The sequence below is a fragment of the Oryzias latipes genome, chromosome 6 (genome assembly GCF_053564925.1).
Source record: "Oryzias latipes strain Hd-rR chromosome 6, Olatipes_Hd-rR_3.1".
Taxonomy (NCBI): Eukaryota; Metazoa; Chordata; class Actinopteri; order Beloniformes; family Adrianichthyidae; genus Oryzias; species Oryzias latipes.
In genome coordinates this window covers 24675685-24697895 of record NC_136242.1, presented here as the reverse complement: position 1 = coordinate 24697895, position 22211 = coordinate 24675685, and the positions used below count along the sequence as shown (strand labels likewise).

At 39.2% G+C, this 22211-nt stretch overlaps 1 protein-coding gene across 2 annotated transcripts in view; it reads right to left on the bottom strand.

Moving 5' to 3' along the window:
• Positions 1-639: 639 nt before the first annotated feature.
• Positions 640-22211, bottom strand: part of itpr2 (inositol 1,4,5-trisphosphate receptor, type 2) — a 59592-nt gene continuing 38020 nt past the window's right edge. For both annotated transcript variants that reach the window (XM_023955929.2, XM_023955930.2), the window contains exons 41-57: positions 21246-21493; positions 20942-21142; positions 19874-19984; positions 19634-19729; positions 19440-19559; positions 18502-18612; positions 18233-18425; positions 18027-18152; positions 17264-17439; positions 17007-17171; positions 16745-16928; positions 15814-15900; positions 14942-15063; positions 14686-14851; positions 14444-14604; positions 3106-3267; positions 640-1714 (exon numbers count right to left, since the gene is read on the bottom strand). In XM_023955929.2, the coding sequence (XP_023811697.1) occupies positions 1637-1714; positions 3106-3267; positions 14444-14604; positions 14686-14851; positions 14942-15063; positions 15814-15900; positions 16745-16928; positions 17007-17171; positions 17264-17439; positions 18027-18152; positions 18233-18425; positions 18502-18612; positions 19440-19559; positions 19634-19729; positions 19874-19984; positions 20942-21142; positions 21246-21493 (2507 nt within the window). In that variant the 3' untranslated portion in view covers positions 640-1636. The remainder of the gene's footprint in view (positions 1715-3105; positions 3268-14443; positions 14605-14685; positions 14852-14941; positions 15064-15813; positions 15901-16744; positions 16929-17006; positions 17172-17263; positions 17440-18026; positions 18153-18232; positions 18426-18501; positions 18613-19439; positions 19560-19633; positions 19730-19873; positions 19985-20941; positions 21143-21245; positions 21494-22211) is intronic.

Here is a 22211-nt window from a genome sequence, read left to right as displayed (position 1 = left end):
CAGGTTTACATAGATATTTATTTGGGAGTGGCCGCTTGAATGTGTGTTGCAGAGGGTGGTGTAAACGTCACAATTCAATTTCAAACTTCTCTGCTGTCTAAAAAAAGCATGAAAAAACATTGATATAAACAAGAAACACTGTTTATTCTCTTTTTCAATTTTCAAACCGAATTAATACATGTCAGTCATGTTAATATTTTTCTGCTCCTTTCCCTTTTAACGCAGACAATTCTTTTCCTGCTCTTGCCAAATACAATGCTAAATTAGATTACAAGTGCTCAACTAACCAGATTAAATGAGACTTCTTAAGTAACCTGTTTTTTTAAACTGTCAGCTAAAGAGAAACCTGGTTCAAAGGCTAAAGGATTAGTAAAACCTGGTTTTCTGATGAAGTTTTGTGCAGAGAAACCATCTCTTCAGAAGAATAAATGCACAAAAATCTGATTCCTCTTGTGCAAGTAAACCCAGAAAACACATTTTCCATTGCACAGTTTCTTCAGAATCCAGGTTACTTAAGTGCATGTAAACACTTCAAATGCATAAATGAAGATGTATGAAGGCTAACATTTTAGTGTGAGGTGAAGTGTAGAAGTGGATGCAGATATGTAGAAAAAAAACCAAACAACATCGCTCAAAAGCTGCCGACGCCTTGCTGCCAATTTATTATAACATCTGACCACATAAAATATAAACATTTTCCATAAACTCTCTTTGAGAAGAATGTGTCACAGATGCGTGCACCTGTGCCCTTTCTTTGTGCAAATGTAAAACACAGGCTTTCACAAAACAAGGAGATATGATGAAAATCTACACACACACAAAAAAAGTCGTTACCAGGTAGCAGTTGATCCCGATCTGAGCATTTTCAAAAAATTTTCCTCGATTAGCTGACCCCCCCGTGTACAGGACAAGATGATCACTCTCAGATGAAGAACAGCTCTCACTGTAGTCAGCACTATATTATGTACCAACATGAGCCTTAGACAGAAGAAGTTTCAAGTAAAGTTACACAAGAATCCATGTTTCCATTCACATTTCTACACTTGCTCCGGAAATCCAAAATAAGGACAACAAAACTTGTTTAAACACAATACTAAAGATTAAACATAATCACAAACAATGTTTCCAATATTACCCTTTTTCTTTCCTTAAAAATTGCACCTAAAGTCATTGCGATATGCGGTATATAAAAGTTAACGAGTAAGGCAGCATAATTCCTTTTCCAAAAAACACTATTTATGAATCAAACCTCCTTATGAATACAAAAAGAAAATGTAGCGGGAAAAGGGGGAGAATTGCTGTTAGTGTGCACACTTCTCTCCAAACGGCCTGCAGGTCAACCACATAAAGATGACTCTGACCTGCCCTCTGACAGGACTGTAGGCAAACTAACTTCACTCAAACATTTCCCTGAACTTTTGCCTGCTTCTCTATCACCGCAGTGGCATTTGTGACTGGCCAGAGTTTGTGCATTTCTTGGCAAATAAAGCACAATATACTATTCGAATAAGGCAGTGATTAAGACCAAAAATATATATATTTAAAAATAAATTTTGCTTGTTGGCCTGACTAGCTTGTTCTTAAGGCTTCGGTTTACAAGGCTGGGGGTCGGCAGACGCCGTCTGCCCCGCTCCTCTCAGTTTCCTGGGATGTAGTGGTTGGATTGAGGAGCCAGGAATCCCATCCTCTGCTTGTTCTTCCTCTGTTCTGTCATCTGAGTGGAAAAAGCAGAGAAAATTGCCATCAGAACTGGAGTGGCTTACACTTCTCACTTTGCACAGAGCAAACACATTATGAGCCAACCCGTGTTTGTGTTTGTTACCGTTCTGGAGGGCACTTTATTATGCAAAACAAAATATTCCCACTGGCTCGCATGTAATTATAGCATTCCAGAGGGGGGTGTTAATTCATTTGAACTTGCAGTGCAGGTAAAATAATGCAGGTAAAAAGGGAACAAAGCTGTTTAAATGAAACCAAACACATCTTAGGCTCATTAATCCCAATAATCAGGGTCAGAAAAAGGTCATCTCAGAGGGTACTGAACGTCTTAATATTTGATTTTCGTTCGAAAAATAAAAATATTTGCAGCATTTTTGCAAATTTTGTTCCAGCAGCTTGAAACAGTTTTACTTTGCACGAAAATGCTGTTTGGACAGGAAAATAAGGCCTCTTGGAAACTTTATTTAAGTATGCAAGCAAACGTGGGAGTGTTTGCACTGAAATGTGACCTGTTCACTGGATGATGCGTAAGTAAATGTGTGGTTTTCTAAGATGTCTTACCGGCAGTGGTTTCATAGCTCACGCCCTAAATGACTCTGTAAATTAAAATAAATATTCTTTCCGATTAAATGGAATCAAATGAGTAGAACCCACACAAGCAGCACAGAAATGCACATCCTGTGTGTGAAGGTCAGAAAAATTGTGAGCAGGAGCAAAACTTTAAGTGTGACATGAAAAGCTCAAAACACCTCCTGGTTGGAGAGTTTAATGCCTCCAAAATTCAGAGTTAAGAGTTAATTTCCATAACTTTTCTAACCCTGCTGACACTTTATTTGGCAGCAGAGATTAATAGTAAGCAAACCAGGTTAAACCACATTTAAAAAAAATGATAGATTGCTTCTTAATGGTGCCTTTACTTCCTCATTAGAGGGGATTTTGTGCTGCTGAGGTGAGCAGAGGTTGCCGTTTTGTTCGGTGGAGTGTGATCCACCCTCAGTGAGAGCTGTTTTTCACACATCTGGCAGAAGGGGGAACAAGGACAGGCCTGTGACTGGAATCACATGCAGAGGAGGCAGGTGATGAGAGTGATCAGTCACACTGCAGCGGGCAAGCTAGTCATCCAAACGGCCAGAGGCTCTCAGTCGTGTTTATTGCAGACGTGATAGTCACCTGTCGTGCTGCGTTCAGGAGCATAAAGGGTCTGATAGAACCTTTTTGTACCAATTTCCTGCTAAAACCTATACTGGCAAAGCCATCTTCTTTTTTTCCTGCTGCTGGTATTTGTAGGTGAAAAGTGGAAGTCGTGGAGTTCAGGCTTCACAAGAATTAGTCTTTAAAAACAGGAATATTTTGGTTTAGACAGCTTGATAATGGACCTGAAGTTACCTGTTCTTTGAGTTCAGCTAGCTGGGATGATAGTTGAGAAATCAAAGTGACAGTGTTGGTTAGTTTCTCCTGCAGGGATCGCATCTCATTCTGCTCGTTGTCCCCTTCGTTGCTCACCAGAGACATGGCTCTCATACGAGGAAACCATTCCAAGTTCTTCTCCTGGAAGAGACAGGAAGCGTTTGAGTCCGGGAAAAAAAGGGAAATGAGTAAAAAACGTTGAAAAAAGATGATCATAAGACGGGGTGGAAATGGTTCTGTTTGTTGGCACAAGCACCGATATTCACAATCACAAGAGAGTAAACAGAGAGGAAGTGGTGAGTGGAGACGGCTGTGAAGGTTTCACACTAATCATCTCATCAGAATGGAAGGGTGTTCTCCATTTTACGTTTGACGGCAGTTAACTTTCCCTTCACTTTGAGCACAACTGTGGTCTCCTGGAAACTGCAGACAGCGATAATGCACTAAATGAACGTTACCTGGCATTTAAGTTCTCACCCGCTAAATACATACACATTCAGAGTGAGGATGAGTCATTGATGTCTACTGGCCGCACATTGGAGGTGTGATGCTGCACGTTTTTCCTTTCTTTCTTGTTTTTTCTCCCCTCACGGTGCAGCAGACAGAGCAAAACATCTGCAGCGGTGCTTTCAGGAAACGCTGGACAAAACAAACCTATGGAGTTATGTAAGGGACTTTAGAGCGCCTGTGTTTGTACACGCGTGGGCGTGTGTGCGGATGCATTTGCATGAAAATTCAGCAAGTGCAAAGAGCAAAGCTGGATTTACAACACACATGTTCCAGAGATAAGTTCCTCAGACAGACTACCTTCAGCTGACCTTTACCAATATTCCTTTGCCACTTCCACCGATAAAAAGCACTCACAAGGTGCCGAGAGTGAAGTTTGACCGGGAGCTCGTTCAACCCAGTGGGAGGAGAGAGGTGTTGTCTCACCTGCTCTTATATAAGAAAGCACTGCAGAGGAAGCCAGACTGGTGGGAGTGAGAGATGCTGGAGGAAGGCTGAAAAGGGAAGGCGTTTTTTCCGCAGGTGGACAGGGATGTACAGCATTTGTTTTTGTTTGTCTGAAAATATGAGTTGGTCCAACCTTTCGCCGGCAGACGTTAATAGCTGCAACCTATCAGGGGACTTCCTCTGCTCATTCATCAACAGGAGAAGGACAGTCATTAAATAAATAGCAATAAACAAAAATAAAACATATATGAAACCTTGCTTGAGCAAGATGGTGTTTAAAAATGTAAAGCTTTTTTTGTTCATTTTTAAATGCACACTGCAAACTAGACAATACTTGCAAACATTTAAAACCTTGTTTTGACATTCAAGATTTTAAGTTGTTTTGCATCTCTCCAAGCTTTTCAAAGAATCTGCAGAGTGGAGAATGTTTTGTCATATTAAGAGCAAGGATGAGTCAAAATCCATTTGCTCCAAACTCTTGACAATAGAAAAACTTAAATTAAGACTTTAAAAAACCCTCAAATTTCACTGAAATTTTGGTTCAGTCTTAAGGATGCTATTTTAAAGTTTAAAAAAATGTTGACAAGCTAGCCTGGCTTTCACGATTATTATTTTGGAAGCCAAAACTTTGAATTATATTCTAAAAATAAGTTCCAGTTTAAGATTTTATGTGGTTTTATTAAAATGGGCCAATTTGTGCTAAAATCCAATTTTCATTCATAAAATTCAAACAATTTGCTTAAAACTAGAGAAAAATACCTATCATTGCGATGTTTAACATTCAATTTGAAGTAAATTCTGTCTAACGGTTCACCTTTTTACCATTTTCCCCCCTTTTGAATGCTTGTGTGGAACTAATTTTTTACATTTTGATATCTTATAAGATTTTTTTAGGTATAAGTACTTGCTGCATGGTCATATCATTTGACTACTTTCTAGTGATTTTCTTATGAAGATTAGTGTTCTTTTCTTATTTTCAGCGACATTTTTTATATCTTTATGAAGGAAATAGAAAAAGTAAAGAAAGTTATTAGTCAATATCAAAGTCATGCAGCATCAGTTCAAACTAGCAAAAAACAAAATTTGATGTAAATTATGCCAATTATTTGGGTTTGATGTATTCCAAAACATAAATCTTGTGGATGTTTATTTACTGCTGGAGAAAACAAACTCATACACTACTTCCATAAATACTTGACTGCTAGTGGAATATGTTACAAGTATATACTTAGTACTTCAAACGTCATCAAAATGTGAAACTGAGCTTAAAACTTTGCAAGTTCGCCTCATATTTGCAATCAAAATATCTCAAATGTAGTTATGTATTGACTTGAAAGTGGATTTTAGTGTTCTTAACAGTGGGATTTAAAAAAAAAATGTTTTGTGTCCAACCAAAACTAACAAATAATTTTGTGATGATCAGTCTGCTGACTTCATTCTCAAAGGATTCATTGTTTGCTTATAATAAATAAAAAAATAAATTAAACTTTAGAGAAACACTATTCAAAGAGCTAGAAACGTAATAAAAAACCTGGAAACATTCTGTCAATTAAATTCAAAAGTCATATTCTCAACAGATAAGCTGCACTTCCACAGACATTTCAGAAATCTGCATTTGTAAAACTAAATTGATTCAGAAGTCTTTTCTAGCGCCTATAAAGAAGCCAACTGGCATTTCAGGCCAATTTTAATATCCTATTCACCTATGCAATGTGCTTCATCACACATGAACTGCAAAGACTTGATCTGAGTTGTCAACTGAAGTAAGTTGCAAATTATCCAGAAGCTAATCAAAACAAGCATCTGTGGGATGAAGCAGAATATATCAGATCCAGATAGACACTAAACACACCACCTGCAAAAACCCAAAACACCAGGAAACTGTCTGCACCCCAAAATGTTCTGTACTCAGCTCAAGGACAAAAGGATTGAATTTTAAGCACATGCATGCCTGGAAGGAAAACTTTATATTATACATAACATGCATGGATGAAAAGAAACCAACATTAATTTGTTTGTGTTTGTTTTTTCAAAATTAGAAACCTAGACATGGTTTCCTTTAAATGTAAATTGAAGACCCACTCCTATGAAAATTGAGTTTTTGGTTGTTTTTAACTTGTTATTGTGGCATTTTTCTCATGACGGAGGACATATTTGGAGAGAAAATTAGGATTAAGATAGTATTTCTGAGAATTTCTTTATTCAAACTGTTGTGAATCAGGAGGAGACAAAAAAAAACGCTGTTTAAAAGAGCTTTTAATTGTAACATAAAATCTACAATCAGCAGGTCATAAGCCAGTTACTCCACTCCATCAAAATTCCATTCTGCTTGCAGACAAATACATCCAGGTTTTCCTCATCTGAGCTGACATCTGGCTCAAAACTGTACGGCTGGATAGCTCCAATATTGCTTAACTAAGAGGCAAATTTCTGATGAACTACTGCTGCCTCGCACAAACTATGTCCATGAAAATAATTAAAAGACCAACGGGAACACTTCTACAAAAGATGATTGGAGTGGGACTTCAAGTGATTTCTTAATCCTTGATGCTTATGTAATAAGGGCTGCACTATATGAGGAAAACTCGCAATATGCAATATTAGTGATCCATATTGCGATGACAATATCACTTGCGATATGTGAACAAATAGCAAAACAACCAAAAATCTAAATTCTATTTCACTGCATCAGTTTAATTTAAATAAGAGTCCACATAATTTAAATTATACTCCAAATGACCATTGTCTACATAGGGGCGAAGATCTAACATAATAGAGCGCCATCCGATGGGTCAACTACATGAAGGGGTCCACCTGATTGGTCAAATGCATAAATGGATTTATTTGATTCGTTAAATAGTTCAAGCTGCCATAAGATTGTTTTAGCACATTTAAGGTTACCATTTATCACAATTTTAGCCGTCTTTGGCGATATGCGTATTGCACAGCTTGAAATCGCGATAATGATAAATTTGCAATTTATTGTGCAGGCCTAATGTAAATGTTATTATGCAGCTATAAATCCACAACACATTTATTTCTTTTCAAGATCAGTGGGATTCACATGTCCATTACACTCAGATTTCTATAGTAAAAGCTCTTTTACTACCTAATTTTAAAGCAATTTGCACCACTGACTCCAAAACAGACTCAAATGGGGTTCATTTAGGCTGACCACACAAATACGACTTGATTCCATTAAAATTAGATTGAAAATCGATCATCTGAAAATTTGGGACTAATTGAGGCCTTTGGCATCAACACAAGAAGAATGGTCTCCTTCCCTACATGTGAAAAACACAATGATGGCTCTGTGAGCTCAGAGACAACCCTGTCGATGAGGACCATAATGATTATTTTAGGTCGTCCATAACTGATGGACTACAACTAAACTATTTTTTAAAAATGAGATTATCCTGCCTGACATCCAGTCCCTCATTCTGGCATCACTGCAGATAGTTTGACTGTGACTGTGCAAAATCTTAAACAGAGCACCAATGTCTTGTTGCTTGTCACTAGACTGTGCAGTCTTCCTGTGGGTGCTGCACCATCTGAATCAATCAGGATTTAAGCTACTCGAATCTTAGACCCAAATCAGTCCTCTAAAACATGAGTATTTTTAAAAAAATATCACAAAATAAAATTAGAGCATCTTTAAAAGAAGTAATCCCACTTAAATATTACAATATTTTGGATTTTTTGCATTTAAAGTCCCACTCCAGTAATCTTTTGATCTATTGTAAAAGCATTCCCAGTGGTCTTTTCATTATGTTTATGCCGTCTTCGCCAAAAACCAAAAGCCTGTGTCATTTTCTACGACATAGTTTCTGCAGAGCAGCAGTTGTTCAGTAGAAATTTTCCTCAGAGTCGTAGGTGGGACTGTTGGCGTGGAGTAACCCCGCCCCCTGGCCCTCACTATTGCTGAGACCTTGAAGGAATGGAGGCCCGTTCGGTGTATTTTCTATGTTACTCTTTTTCCAAACTGCATTATTCATCTGCTCCTGATTCACAATTATTTGAAACAAGAAACACTCAGAAATGCAACCTTAAGCTCAACTTTATTTACATATGTCCATCATTAGAAAAGTACCACAAGATCATGTTAAAACTGCCAAAAAACAGGAATTTTATCAGAGTGGTTTTATAACATAATAGTATTTTATTTTGAGCAAATTTTTATGGATAAACCCAAATGTATGCCTCTCCATTCCTGTATTTCCAAGTCACTTAAGTGCCCTCAAAATGGGTGATAGTAAAAACTGCATCTTCTTATAATTATCCCTGAAAGAACTGAAATGACAGCAGGAAACGTTTGCTGGACATCAGCCCACCTACTTCTAGTTCCAAGGGAAATTCTACCGGCAAAAACACGGCTGTGTCACCAGATCAGGAGTGTCCCCCATAGTGGCCAATCCATACTTGAAAGAGTAGAAAAACAGAGCCCTGACATCCTTCCCTGGAACTACACCCACACATTGGTTGAATGACACATGGGAAGTGGAAGAAGTCACTTGTTTCACTCAGAAAAGCGCAAAGGACCTGTTTTGACTGCTCTGTACGAGTCAGGAAGGCAGAAATCTGAACATTGAGGTGCACTGAAAACCCACTAACACCAACCATCATCTCATTTCTGACTCCCACCACCAACTTGTCCATAAGATATACTATAACATAAGTACTCTGATCTACAAACTCAGAAGGAATCAACATTTCAAACCCATCCTAAGACAATTACTATTCCATCCCAACGGAAAAAATCAGGAGCAATGTAATCTACACTAATCTGTACTCCAGGGAAACGAAACAACCCCTTGACAAAATAATGACACAGCATCAGGCCAAGGCTCAGGAGTTCACCTCACCTGAAGGACAGTGCCTTTAATGACAGTAAAGGGCACTATCTGGACAGAGATGGTTGAAAAGAATAAATCATCTGTGCCTAAAACTTTACACAGAGGTGGGGGTTTAAGACAATCCCTGTCTCCCATGTGCAACCCTATTTGACTTAACTCTGAGCAGAAAAACATCAGGCTGTCTGGTAATGCTGCAGCATCAAAACCCACACAGACACTGTAACAGAAAAAGCTTCTGTTTATTGCTGCAGTCAAAGTTTACGCATGGAGACCTTAGGTCAAATAGTGTCTGGGAGACAAAGTCCCAAGGACTTATGGGTCTGACCTGATGCTGTCTTTGGGAAGCATTTATTTATCAACTCAACGGGTTTCTTTTTTTTCCATTTCTACGAATTTGTCTGGAAAACTAGAAGAAAACTGTCAAACCACTGTAATGTTAATTATTAAAAAAACAAACAAACATGAAAGTAAATCCTATGAAGAATCTCACACTCTTTTACAGCTACTTTTGTTCTATCTTTGTCCACATTTTACACAGGGCTTCATATTTTGGAGCAAAGACTTTCTGATTTTTAACAGCTTTTTGTGAGCGAAAGTCACATTTTGTCAGCAGAATCAGTGAACAAATGTGTGGATCCCCCCCCTCCACCAACTTAAAAAACAAAAACCCCAAAGGAGAACGGCCGGCTGCAGCAATTTCAGCTTGTGAAGTCATTTAAAACATACTTTAAACAATCTAAAAATAAGCATTTAATGCTCAGCAATTATTTTCTGACTTCTACGTCATAAAGACTGGATTTAGTCCTAATGTATCTAAAGTGAAGAACGAGATCTTGCTTTATTATCAAAGAAAAGTATCTGACCTTCTTCTTTCACAAATCCAGGACTCTTATCCTGCTAAGTTGTAGCCTTTGTTACAAAAAACCTGAGCGACATGATGTGAGTGTTTTAGGTGAAGAGAAGGAGACAGAGAAAGTGACAGAGAGGAGAGCACGTGCCTGACAGGGCTGAGCATATTAGCAGGCCACTTGAGATGGGTTATGTAAGAGCGCTGTGGCTGCTGCAGTACCTGCTGGGCCTGCAGTCGCTGTCATAGTTTGGCACACAAACATCCGCACACTGACTCACATTCACATGCACAGTACACCGGCGGAACAGACACTCGGTGTAATGCGAGCCGTCTCGTTCGCCCACATCCTTCACGAGCAGATGCAGTCGGCGTGAGACAGAAGCTGTGAGTGTGCGCAGGAGGTCATCGGGTTTCTGATGTTTTCCCAACAGAAGGAGAAGGAGAATTTCGTTCTGTGTCATAGCTTTATAACAACAACAAACGCACCTTTTTAAAGGAAAAATGAGTTTTAAAGGATGTAAACTCCGAAAGGGCATGTAGAAGCTCAGTCTGAGCTGTGTAGGAAACAAAAGAGGCATGCTGCTGCAGAGAAAAGAATCAAGGCCTACTTTCCAGCTCAGCTGAGTCTTTGCGGCTAAAGAAAATGTAACAGTGCATCATGTTGAGGGTGAAGTGGCGCTGCATGCGTTTTCAGCTTAGTATTGTCCTTATTTTAAACTGCAGGACCCACAGGAAAAAAGCTTAAAGAACCACTCCAATCATCTTTTGATCTACTGTAAACGCATCCCCAGTTGTTTTTTAATTATGATAATGCCGTTTTTAGCCAAAGTAAAAAAAAAATTGTCGTTTTCTAGGACATAGTTTCTGCAGAGTGGCCGTACTTCATTAGAAATTTGCCTCCGAGTTGTGGTGTGGAGTAAGCCTTCCTTCATTTCCCATGATCCCTTTGTTTACAGTCTCGCCCACTTACAACCTCTCACAACCCCAACCTAACAATACCGGTACAACAAAAAAGGCAAGCAATATCTGAGCTTTCCAGAAGTACAGTTTTGTCCCAGATCCCAGCTCAGACGAGGAATACAAAGACGTACACGGATCTAGTGTGCAAAAAGTGGATGCATCGGAATGGAGCAGAGTAGGCAGCTTGTGACCTGCAGACTGTAACACCTACGTCACATCTACAGGCTTTTTCAAACTGAATTCTTTTGTCTGCTTCTGATTCACAGCGATTTGGAAAAAAAAATAAAGAAATACTCAGAAACGCAATTTTAAGCTTCATTCTCTTTTTATCCGTCCTCAATCATGAGAAAAATGCTATATGTTAAAAACCCCTTAAAACGTGATTTTGATTGGAGAGGGTCTTTAAAGTCACTACAATAGTCTGAAGATTTTAGAACTCAAATGTTCCCAGCTTAGCTTTGATTTTTGAAAAAAAATCCCCAATATGATAAGTTTTCTAACGGATGGAGATAGAAACAGCTCCAACTGCATGTTTAAAAACAACAAGTTTGAAAAAGAAGTGGTTCAAGTTTACTCAAAGTCTAAAGTTTTGGCCAAAAAAAAAGCAGAAGTCTACTGCGCTGTGATTAAAAATTGAAAAGCTTTTTATTTCACATGAAGGAACAGAAGGGGGACCAGTGGAAAGGAAAACTTTCTTTTTGAGAAAACCCAAAAAGCATGGTCAGTATTCCTGATCAACTTCAGACACGTTGGTGATATTATTATGATGAACTTGTTGACTGCCAGATGACCTTCTCTCATTGCCTGACAGGTCTATCACACGTTTCCTTTAACTTCCCCCATTATCAATTCCTTCAATTTCTCCTTTTATTGCATTAACTTACGTAACTGTCATCATTTAATTGTTCCTCTTTTATTATTAATGTGCAATAAATCTGTCAATTTTTTTAAACTTTTGTTGTGGTTTGATCCTTGCTTTTAAACTTAAAATTTAATGAGTTGAGTCATAGAGTCAGATTTATTTGCTCCCTTTTAAGTTTTTTTTTTTTTTAAATGATGACAGAGAAACTGCACTACAACTTTGATGACTTAAAGTACATATAACAATAATAACTGGACTTCTTCAGCTTAAACAAAGATGGCTGCATGAATGGAAGTCATGCGTACTGAAACGCAGCAGCAAAGCTGAAAGTCTCCGCTATAGCTCGCAGGTGTGGCTGTACTCATTTCAATGGACTGCATTTAATATTGCGCCCATGAATAAAAACATTAAATGCAAAATCAGAAAAACAGAGCATCCTTTTAATCCTGCTTCCTTGAGCTGTCTGAATGGGCCTCGTCTCTCATTAAGACTCCAAACCCCTTGAAAACACGATGTATTTTTAAATCTACTAAAAGATACGCTGTCACATGTCATTTGTCCAGAATCATGTGAAATCAAAGTGTAACAAACAGCCTCTTTGTACCTACATGATCCTCCACATATTTCACAACCAACCATACTGGGTTCTCTATTCTTTAACAATTATTCTGTCCAACAGTAAGAGAACTAACCCAATGAGCCAGGTATCAACGTTGTCTCCTCTCTATTGGTGAGTTGTGGGAAGACAAACAGATGTATCTACCTGTCAGTAAAGTGTACAAAAGCACTATAAATACAGATGAAAAAGAAACAGAACAAAAATGATCACTTACTAACTCTTCTTAATGCAAATTAGTGAAAGGTGCAATTTAAAAACATGTTTTAAGCTCCTGACAAAGAGCTTCCAGTCCTTTATTAAGTACGGACCCTAGAAAACGAAGAAGTTGGTTAGCTCGAAAGCACTGCAGGTCAATAACAACTCTAATTCAGCCGTAATAAAGAACTCCATGATTGGTTGGGATTTTATAAAAATACACAGCATATTTGGGCTTTTCTTTTTTTAAATCTATAATTTGAAATCATTCATTTCATTCATTCATTCATTCATTCATTCATTTTCTATTCTGTTTTTTTCCTTTCGGGGTCACGGGGCTGCCGGAGCCTTTCCCGGCCACTTGTGGGCGAAGGCAGGGGACACCCTGGACTGGTCGCCAGTCTGTCGCAGGGTAGAATGTCCGCAATCACACACCCATTCACTCTCACACTCACACCTATCTCACACTCATACCTATTTAGAGTTGCCAATTGACCTATGAAGCATGTTTTTGGATGGTGGGAGGAAGCGGGAAACCCCGGAGAAAACCCACGCATACACGGGGAGAACATGCAAACTCCACACAGAAAGGTCCCCCATTGATGTTCTGGTTCATGTCCCCCAGCCGGGACTTGAACCAGGGGCCTTCTTGCTGTGAGGCAAGAGCGCTTTTTCAAATAATTTGAAATGTCACTCATATTTTTTATTAGAGATACTTAGTCATTAAAGTCCCACTCCGATCATCTTTTAATCTATTTTACAAGCCTTACCAGATATCTTTAAATAGTGAGCCTAGGAGCTTGTGGTCTACTGACTGTAGCCCCTTTGTAGCGTTTTTCATATGCTTCTGATTCACAACAATTTGAATAAAGACATACTTAGAAATGCAATTTTAGGCTTATTTTTCAGTAAATACTTTCTCCATCATGAGAAAAACACTACAAGAACATGTGAACACCCTTCATATTGGAGAGGGTATTTAAATGAATCAAGTCCATGAATGGATTTTTGCTTATACCATGTTTTTTTATGTTTGTAAAACAAAATAAGAGCGTTTTTTTTAATGCAAGAATTCACCATATTATATAAATTTTTGTCCAATTTTAGTCAATAGTTATGCAAAACAGGTCTTTATAACTAAAGAAAATTGGTTTTAGAATGGAGATTTGACAAATAAATCATAGTACTGAATCAGAAATCTAATGTTATTGTGAATTAAATGGATCCTGTAACCACAACATAAACATGCAGATTTTTTATCCTAGTGTGTCGGTCTCTGCTTTGCAGCATATTCGCAGGTTTTAACGTAGATTCCTGACTCATCATTACCTTCTTACCCCAGGAATATCTCTGGCAGGCACCAGAGAGTCGAACTGTTGCAAGACCTGCTGTGCATTTTAATTCAGCTCATGTCACTCGTTTGTTATGCAACTTGTTTGTTATAAAGCCGTCATTCCAATTCCCATCGCAGCCGAATGTTAATCTGAAGATGTGCCGTTGTGCTCCCAGCCTTCGTTTGCATCCATTAGCCCAACAGAGACACCTGTAGTTACCCTTCCATCCCTTAGCTCCTCGCCTGTGTGCCCATGTAGCTGCTTGGTGCATTGATGATAATAGCGCTGGACTGGGTTTAATTACTATTTAACCATGCTGTGTCTCTGCAGGTTAGGAGCTCAGCATGGTGAAGACTAGCTGAGAAAAGAAACCTGTCCATCTCCTGCAGTGAAAAAAGAGGGAAGGAAAGTCAATTGGGATGCCTGGCACAGGCCTGGAGGCTGCGTCTGGCTTTTTGATTGTTTGGCTGCTTTAGAGGATCACGCTCCTGCAGCATGATGCGCAAGTGTGCTACCTGAGGGGTAACCTTAGAGTCCAGCATCTAGACATCCGTGTGTCTGTTCACTAACTGCAGCTCAGCATCAAAATACAAATCCAAGAGGCTAAAATGAACGCGTTTGTTTGCGTTCTTTGAATAATAAACAGACCAGAGAGGGTATTTTTTGCAAACCTCTGTAACGTGTACTCACTGCAATCATCTGGGCCACATAGCTCTCAGGGCCGGTGTACTCAGTCGGGTCCTTCACCTTCACCAGAACCAGGAAGTAAAGGTAGTGCCACATGTTGTGTTCAGATTTGATGTGCTCCTCAAAGGTTACAGTCTTGTTATCAAATTTGTCCCTTTCCAACCCTGCAAGATGGTGAGGCAGAATCGTTAAGAATTTCCAATTTTGCTCATGTGGCTCGCAAAAATCCACAAAGGTGTACACACCACAGATAAAGCAGGTGGTTTTCAGAATCTCCTCCTTCCTCTGTTTCTCACTCCTCAAGTCGGCAAATGTGTCGATGATCACACCAAAAATGAGGTTGAGAACAATGATGATGACCACAAAGAAGAAGAGAAGATCGTAGACTACCCGGGCCGCAAAGAGAGGCTCCTGAAACAAAAGGGTTTGCAAATGTCACCGATCGACAACAATTTTTTTTTTTTAGCTTAAAAGACAACAGCAGTTTCAAGGGGGTCTCACCTCCTTTGAGGGTCTCCTGAGAATATCTCCTACACCTCCTCCGTTACGTAATCCTTGATTCAGCACGGTGATTATGCACATAAGTAGAGTGTCACACACCCGTTCCATCCCGTCATCCTCACCTGAGAAGAAACAAACACAACAAAGTATGTAAGATGAGAAGTAGAGGTCCACAGAAAATCTAATAACTAAATTATTTAAATTTATCACAAATAATATGCATGTAATGTGTAGGGGAAGCACTAAGAAGTCAAATTGTAGTGCATTAATGCAACTGAACTGAAAGTTAAAGAAAACTAGTGAAAAAACACAAACTGCTTCTATAATTTGTTTCTGCAAAAAGGATGCAGACACACTCCTGCGTGTGAACACACACAATATCTCAACTGGCAGTTATTATCCAGGAAATGAGTTATGATTCCATGTGAGTGCAAACCTAATTTTGAAAAACCTGTAAACTACAGCATCCCCGCCTTTTTGATCTCCCCCAGCTGACACGCTCTAAACAGCAAACTTCCACTTTGCCTCCTGTGATGAGTCACTGATGATGGCTCGCCTTCATCCAATCCCTCACTGAAGTATTTGACTAAACTCATAAATATGTTTACGCATTACGCGGTGAAAGATAATGAAGGACACGGAAGCGATCACGTCACATGAGAGCCCCCACAGAGCAGGTGATCTTACAGATCCAGGAGTGCGAGTAAACCCCACCCTTTGTTTCATCGAGTTTCCTTAGTTTGTGTAACACAAGTGCTTGTGAGTAACATTTCAGCGATGTGCTGCTGCAAAGGTCACACACTCTGATCAAAATATGGGGGGGGGGCCTCAAAACTTCAAAAGTGACTTTTATGTTTGACCATGAAACTTACCATCGTGTGGTGCAGAGGGTGAAGTGGGGCAGGAGTCTTTCATACATGAATTTGGGACTCCATTGTCAGTTATTCCATTCCTTCTTCCTATAAAAAGAAATCGTTAAATGATTAAAGTCGTGTTTGCATTGATATCTTTGAACAGTTATTTTTAATCAGCATTGGGAAAATCCGTAAGAAAGATATTGTTAGGCATTATGTAAACTAAAGCAACAGCTGCTGGGTGGGTGGTTGAAAAATAAAAATCATTAGTACGCGGGCAAAACCCCGCAATACGGAAAGCTGCTACCGGGCTGCTGAAGGGCTTGAAAAAGCGCTTTACACCCAGGTCACGACAGTTAGGGAGGACAGCAGATTAGAAGAGGATGAAGCATATTTGTCAGTCACAGTGCGGCAGTGTGGCTTTGATGAAGCCCAAACTGTACATCCATTCATCCCTCTGCTAATGTATAGAAAATCATGAGCCCAGCCTGTTATATAACCCAACATGGCTCCGCTGTGCTCTATTCAGCAAAACACAGAGCGTTGCAGCCACAAGGTTATGCAACAGGTGCACATGTGCAGGCAGGATGTCTTCCTGACTGTCAGGGCCACGGCTCATTAACACGCCCACACTCTCAACAGCGTTCACACAAACATGTGTCTTGGGATGGACTGCGTGTACAGGTTTACTGTATGTAAATGCAGATGAGGATGAGTCAGTAAGAATCTGCACATTAAGACATGGTATTATTTCACTGGAGACTCAGAAACTTAAAAGAAAACAGATCAGATCACAACAAAATTACTAAAGGTTAGAAATTATCACATAAAAATGGAAGCTACATTTAGACCGGGCATGTGACGCGTTCAAGAATGTTTAGAACCCTTTCTAGACAAAAATCACAGAAGATTAAAGAAAAAAAATAAGGCCCAAATAAGGGATGCTGACCTGGTAAAGGTAAAGGATCCACCTCCATTCTGAAGTCATCCTTGAGGAAGAGGAAGCCGATGATGGAGAAAAAGTAGACGAGAAAGATGGCAAGAACAGCAGTCAAGAAGATGGATCGGCCATTTCTTGTTACACTCTTGATCACGTTTAAGAGAGTTTCCTCCCTGGAAACCAGGTCAAACAGCTGCAGGGGGGGGGAGAGATTCTAATCAGTATGGACCAAAATCGTCTTTTTTTGCCATTTGAGGATGAAGGATCTTACCAAAAAGCTGTAGAAAAACTCATGCACAAAGAGACCCAAGACACAGATGATGGCATAAGCCAAATGGTAGACAAAGAGCATGTCCATCACAACTGCTTTGTAGCCTCGCGTAAATGTGCCCTGATTGCCCACAAAACTGGCAAGGAAGACTAATTTGTTGAACAGCTAAAAAACAAACAAAGTAAAAACATGTGAAAAAAACAATATTATGTATAGGAAGAGAAACATTTTGAACTTTCATAAAATGGTTTACTTACATTTACAGACCCAAGCAAAAACAGAGCAGGCGCGAGGCCCATGGTGTAAATGGCACGTAAAATTAGGGAGACCAGGAAGAACAGGATGCCCCAGGGCTTAGGAAAAACAGGAAGGAGAGCAGTGAAGAGTCCCAGCGAAGCCCACAGCGTAATATTCCACATAGATGACAAAGTACCTATGGAAAAAGATAAAACCACCAATGTTTGAACTCTCAGAACAGCACTTTTCAACAGGAAATTCAACAACTCAAGACTAAATCCGTTTACTGTGAGAATACAATCAGACAAGCAAAATCTGAAGGCTGTTGAGGTTTTTTCAGATTGATAAAGATCTCAAAAGTGTATTTGTAAGCATGATACTTAAAAGTCTCTATGAGCAGATATGACTAATTGTAGTCAAAGTTCGCCTACATTGAACCAATAATGGAAATGAAGGAAACAAACTTTTACTTTCGGGCATGCTCAGTACGCATATATTTTTTACACCAACAGAGAGTTGAGGGAAATGATAGGCCTTAAGAAATACCACAAATTCTAGGGACTTAGACAAAAAACACTGAGGTGGAATAATTGGAGAAATAATTAACATCATACAATATTATTGTATATTGCTTTGTGTTGATTGATCGGGTTTCCAGTTAAAGGTTAAGGGGAGAGTTTCAGTTTTTGTTCTTACTTTAGCTTTCAACAAATCTGTTTTTGCGCTTGGGGGTTTTAAGGTAGTATATATTTATCAATTAAAAAAAACAAATCTTCATCTTACCCTCATCTCCATCATCCCCAAAAGGATAGAATGTTGCCACGACAAAATTCAGCAGATTAGCCAGGTAGAAAGAGATGCTCCCCCAAAGTGAGATGTGGCTTGAGAACCAAAAGAGAACTCTGTTTTCTGTGATAAAACCAAACCAGTCATCAAAAAAAGTTTAGATTATCTCAGATTATTGTAGATGGTTTTATTAGAAGCCTTACTGCGAATCTTCTTCTGCCACTTCATCTCGTTGTAGAGGTTGTCAAACTGCTGGAAGAAGTCGTTGACCTTGCTGCCTTGGTCATCTCTCTCAGTGGTGGTGAAGACGCGCATCTTGGACTCCTCAGTGATGTACTCGCAGATGTTCGGCACTGGAAATACGATCTGCTCCATGGTACGATCATGACGCACAATCTGCAGAGAGGAATAAGTGGTTTAGGAGGTTTAAAAGACGACAGGAGTTAATGGATACAATGAAAATGATGCTCACCTCTATCTGCGCTGTGTGTTTGGCGTAGTAATGAAGGGCATCCTCCCTGTCGTACTCCTTCCCTGGTGAAGGTCTGAGGCACTGCTGCAAAAGTTTGTTGTGTCTTGCCAACTAAAGAAAAACAAAACTTTATTCGTATTTGAAGAATTTACACGACTATTTTTGATACATTTATTATTGTTTTAAAGCAATTTTATATATGAAAACACATTAAAAATGAGTACTTTTACAAAAAGAAATTATTTTAAAAACTTTCCTTAACTTTCAGTGCATGTACCTCACACCTCAAAGTCAAATATCCTAAACCTTAAAAACTTTATTTATTTATAGTCACCAGTAAGCCGAAGCCCAATAATAGGCTAAATTACACCAAAAAGCCCCCAGAAAATATTCATATAAAATATACAAAATAAATATAATAAAACAATAATTCATAACTAAATTGAAAATAACAGGTACATTTTAACCTTTATTTGGTATATGTATATATATATATATATATTTTTTTTTTTTAAATTTAATTTTAGATTTTTCTGTTAGGAATAACTCAAATTCTCCGCTGGTGGAAAATGGACATAAAATTAAATAAATACAGATTTACTGTACTTGTTTTTTTTTGTGTGTTTCCATTTTTAATATATTTATTTACACATCCCTGTGAGTAAAAGAATAGGTAGAATATTGTGAAACTTGTCTGCTGCGGGCACCAAAATACTCTGTCTGACACTCAGCAATTTAGAAGCAGAAGTGAAAAGTCGGCAGACCTCGCCGACCTCCTGCAACCAACATCAACCTGCTTCACATTATGAAGACTCATTTTAGACAAGTGTCAGAGCAGTTCAGCAACAGAGGTGCAATCTTGCATCATTTAACACTCCTCCTTTTGGAGCCTGAGACGTCATCTTAGGGTCAGAGAGGCCGATAAAGACGTTTATAACCTGGTGAGCCAGGATGTAAATGTTGTGTCCGACGTCTCTGGAGGTGATCTGAGATCCAATATTGTCCTCATCCTCTTCGCTCTCCAGACCTTGGGCATAGACTTCCTTCATCACTTCCACCTGAAGCACACAAAAAGGGGCAAGTAGGACTTTGTGTGGGACAGATCTATCGGGGGTGACGCACACCTTCTTACCAACTCCATCGGCCTCATCTTGTAGAGAATTTTCTCTGCATTCTCACTGTCATGGCGGCTCTCCATTATAGCCAGCAGCAGTTTGGAAGCGTTGTTCTGCAAAATACCGATCAACACTGGTTTTAGAGATGAAGCTTCACTTAATACTTTGTCATTTTATAGCAGGACAGGTGAGAAGGGTGCAGCAAGGCTGCCACTGTGCTCCATTTACAAGTGGGATGGGAGAGAGGTGACGATCACCTTGAGCTCCATCACCAGGTCAAGTCGGTTCTTCTCCAGGGGGTTAATAGAGTTGATGATCAGTGCTATAATAATGTCGATGCCATTTGACTCATGCTTAACGATGCAGCTCTGGAAGGCAGATATAAAATTAGGGGAAAAAATAGTTAAGAGTCACATTTAAAATTCAAACCCATGCAAAATGGACCAAATTTCAATCAATGTCAACATATTTGTCAGAAGAAAAATCACATTTTTAACACTTAAATTTGATCATCTATCAGCTTTAATTGAAAAAAAATCCATCAAAGCTGAAAGACAGTGTATTTCTTTTTTACAAAATACAAGAAAGTAGCCTCTTTTTCACCAAAATAAATTAAATTTAAAGACCCACTTTGATGAAAATTGTGTTTTTGGTATTTTCACCTGTTATTCTCATTATGGAAGACATTTCTGAAGAAAATGAAGCTTAAAACTGCATTTCTGAGTATTTCTTTATTTTAAATCAGTGTGAATCACACTGACTGCAGTTTTGCAGTTGGTTTTTCCAACTGCATGTTTTGCAGTTTGAAAAACCTTGTAAAAAGGTAGCAACTACACATGACAGGCCCACAAACTCCCTTCTCAACTCTATTCTGATACATCCACTTGTAGACAACTAGATCCATGTACGTCTTTATTTCCATCGTCTGGTATCTGGCTCAAAACTGTACTCAAAACAGTGCTTGCCGTCGTTGCTGCACCAATAATATTAGGTTGAGCTAGTGTGAGAGTGTGTAAACAGAAGGATGTCGGGAAGCAGGGGCAGGCTTACTCTGCACCAAAATCTTATAGGTTTCTTATGAAGTCATACTGCTCTGCAGAAACTATGTTCTACAAAACAATGTTTTTTTTATTTTGTCTAGAAACAACATAGTCATAACTAATTCCTCACTGGGAACACTTTGGAAATAGATCAAAAGATGATTGGAGTGGGACTTAAATTCCCTCCCTAATCCAGATTCATAACAGCATTTTTTATATATTTTATCTTTATTTTTAATTAGCCATTGAAGTTTACCATCAATTAACCCATTGAGGTTTTCTTACCTGATTATCATGGCAGGGCCCCTGGCAATACTCAGTAATGGTTTCTAGGGTTTGCAGAACCAGATCCACATTACTTTCATTGATATAAAGTCCCAGCAGCCCCAGGCCTCCTGTGGTGCTTCCACAAATGCAGTCCAAAAACTGAAGAGTCTCACACACCAGGTTGTAGTTAGTCTTGTTGCTCTGATTCCGCAGAAAGTTCTGGAATTAGAGTTTTTTGTTGTTTTTTTAAAGAGCGCATAAGATAATAAGATGAAGACACTGTATCAGTGTCTGAATGTATTTTCTTGGATAAGTTCTGTACCTGAAGGTCAGAGTTGTGGTTCTCACAGAGCAGCTGAAGGTAACGGAGTATGGGTTTCATGATGGTGATGGCGGGGCTCATCTGAATTTCCTCTATAATTTCTTCTGTCCCAGACATCTCACTGGTTTGGCCTTCCAGGTCAGAGTCCAGTTCCTTCCTGAAGGCACAGAAGGCCTTGGAGGTGACAGAAGAAGCCTCCTTCAGTTGGCCTCGCATTTCCTCCCTTAAATAAAGCCCAGACTCTTTGCCTGTTATAAGAAAATAGAGAGAAGTCTCTAAAAACATCTTAATACCAAAAGATTCTGTAGCAGCTGAATCAATAAATGGGCAGAGATGACAGATGTCATCTCAGGAAGCATGCAGCGGTTTTGGAAATTCTGGTTGACCACTTATAGACAAATTATAAACAACGAATGATATTGAGAAACTTCTTCTGCAGACATGGGCCTTGACAAGTGGGCCACCACTGAACCACTCGGGTTCTGTTGCACGACACTGGCCAATCTCGGCACAATGGCCTTTTGATAAACTTGTGGTGTGGGTCGTCACATGGCTGCCAACATGTGACTGCAGGAACTGAGAACAACAGTCTGTCAGCAGAGCAACAAAGATCCCTGTGGATTTAGACGCCACCACTGTTTTTAAACCTGAAGCTGAGCTGAATTTCAGGACCCCACACGCCGAAAACACCAAGAACAACCTAGGCTTTTAGTCCCGCTAATGCCTGGCTGATCTCAGGACACCAAGGCCTAATCGCTAAGTACATTACCCCCATTTCCAGGAAAAAAAATTAAACTCTTCTGTCAATTTATCTCAAACCCTGTTTTCACAGAAAAGATGCTGCAAGAAATGTTTTCAGTAACTTTACTGTCCAGACTCGATGTGTTCAAAGTTTTCAGTGTTTTATTCAATGCTTTCTAAAGTTGTGATAATTTGGCCTTATTGAAAAAAACTGCTGGATTTCTA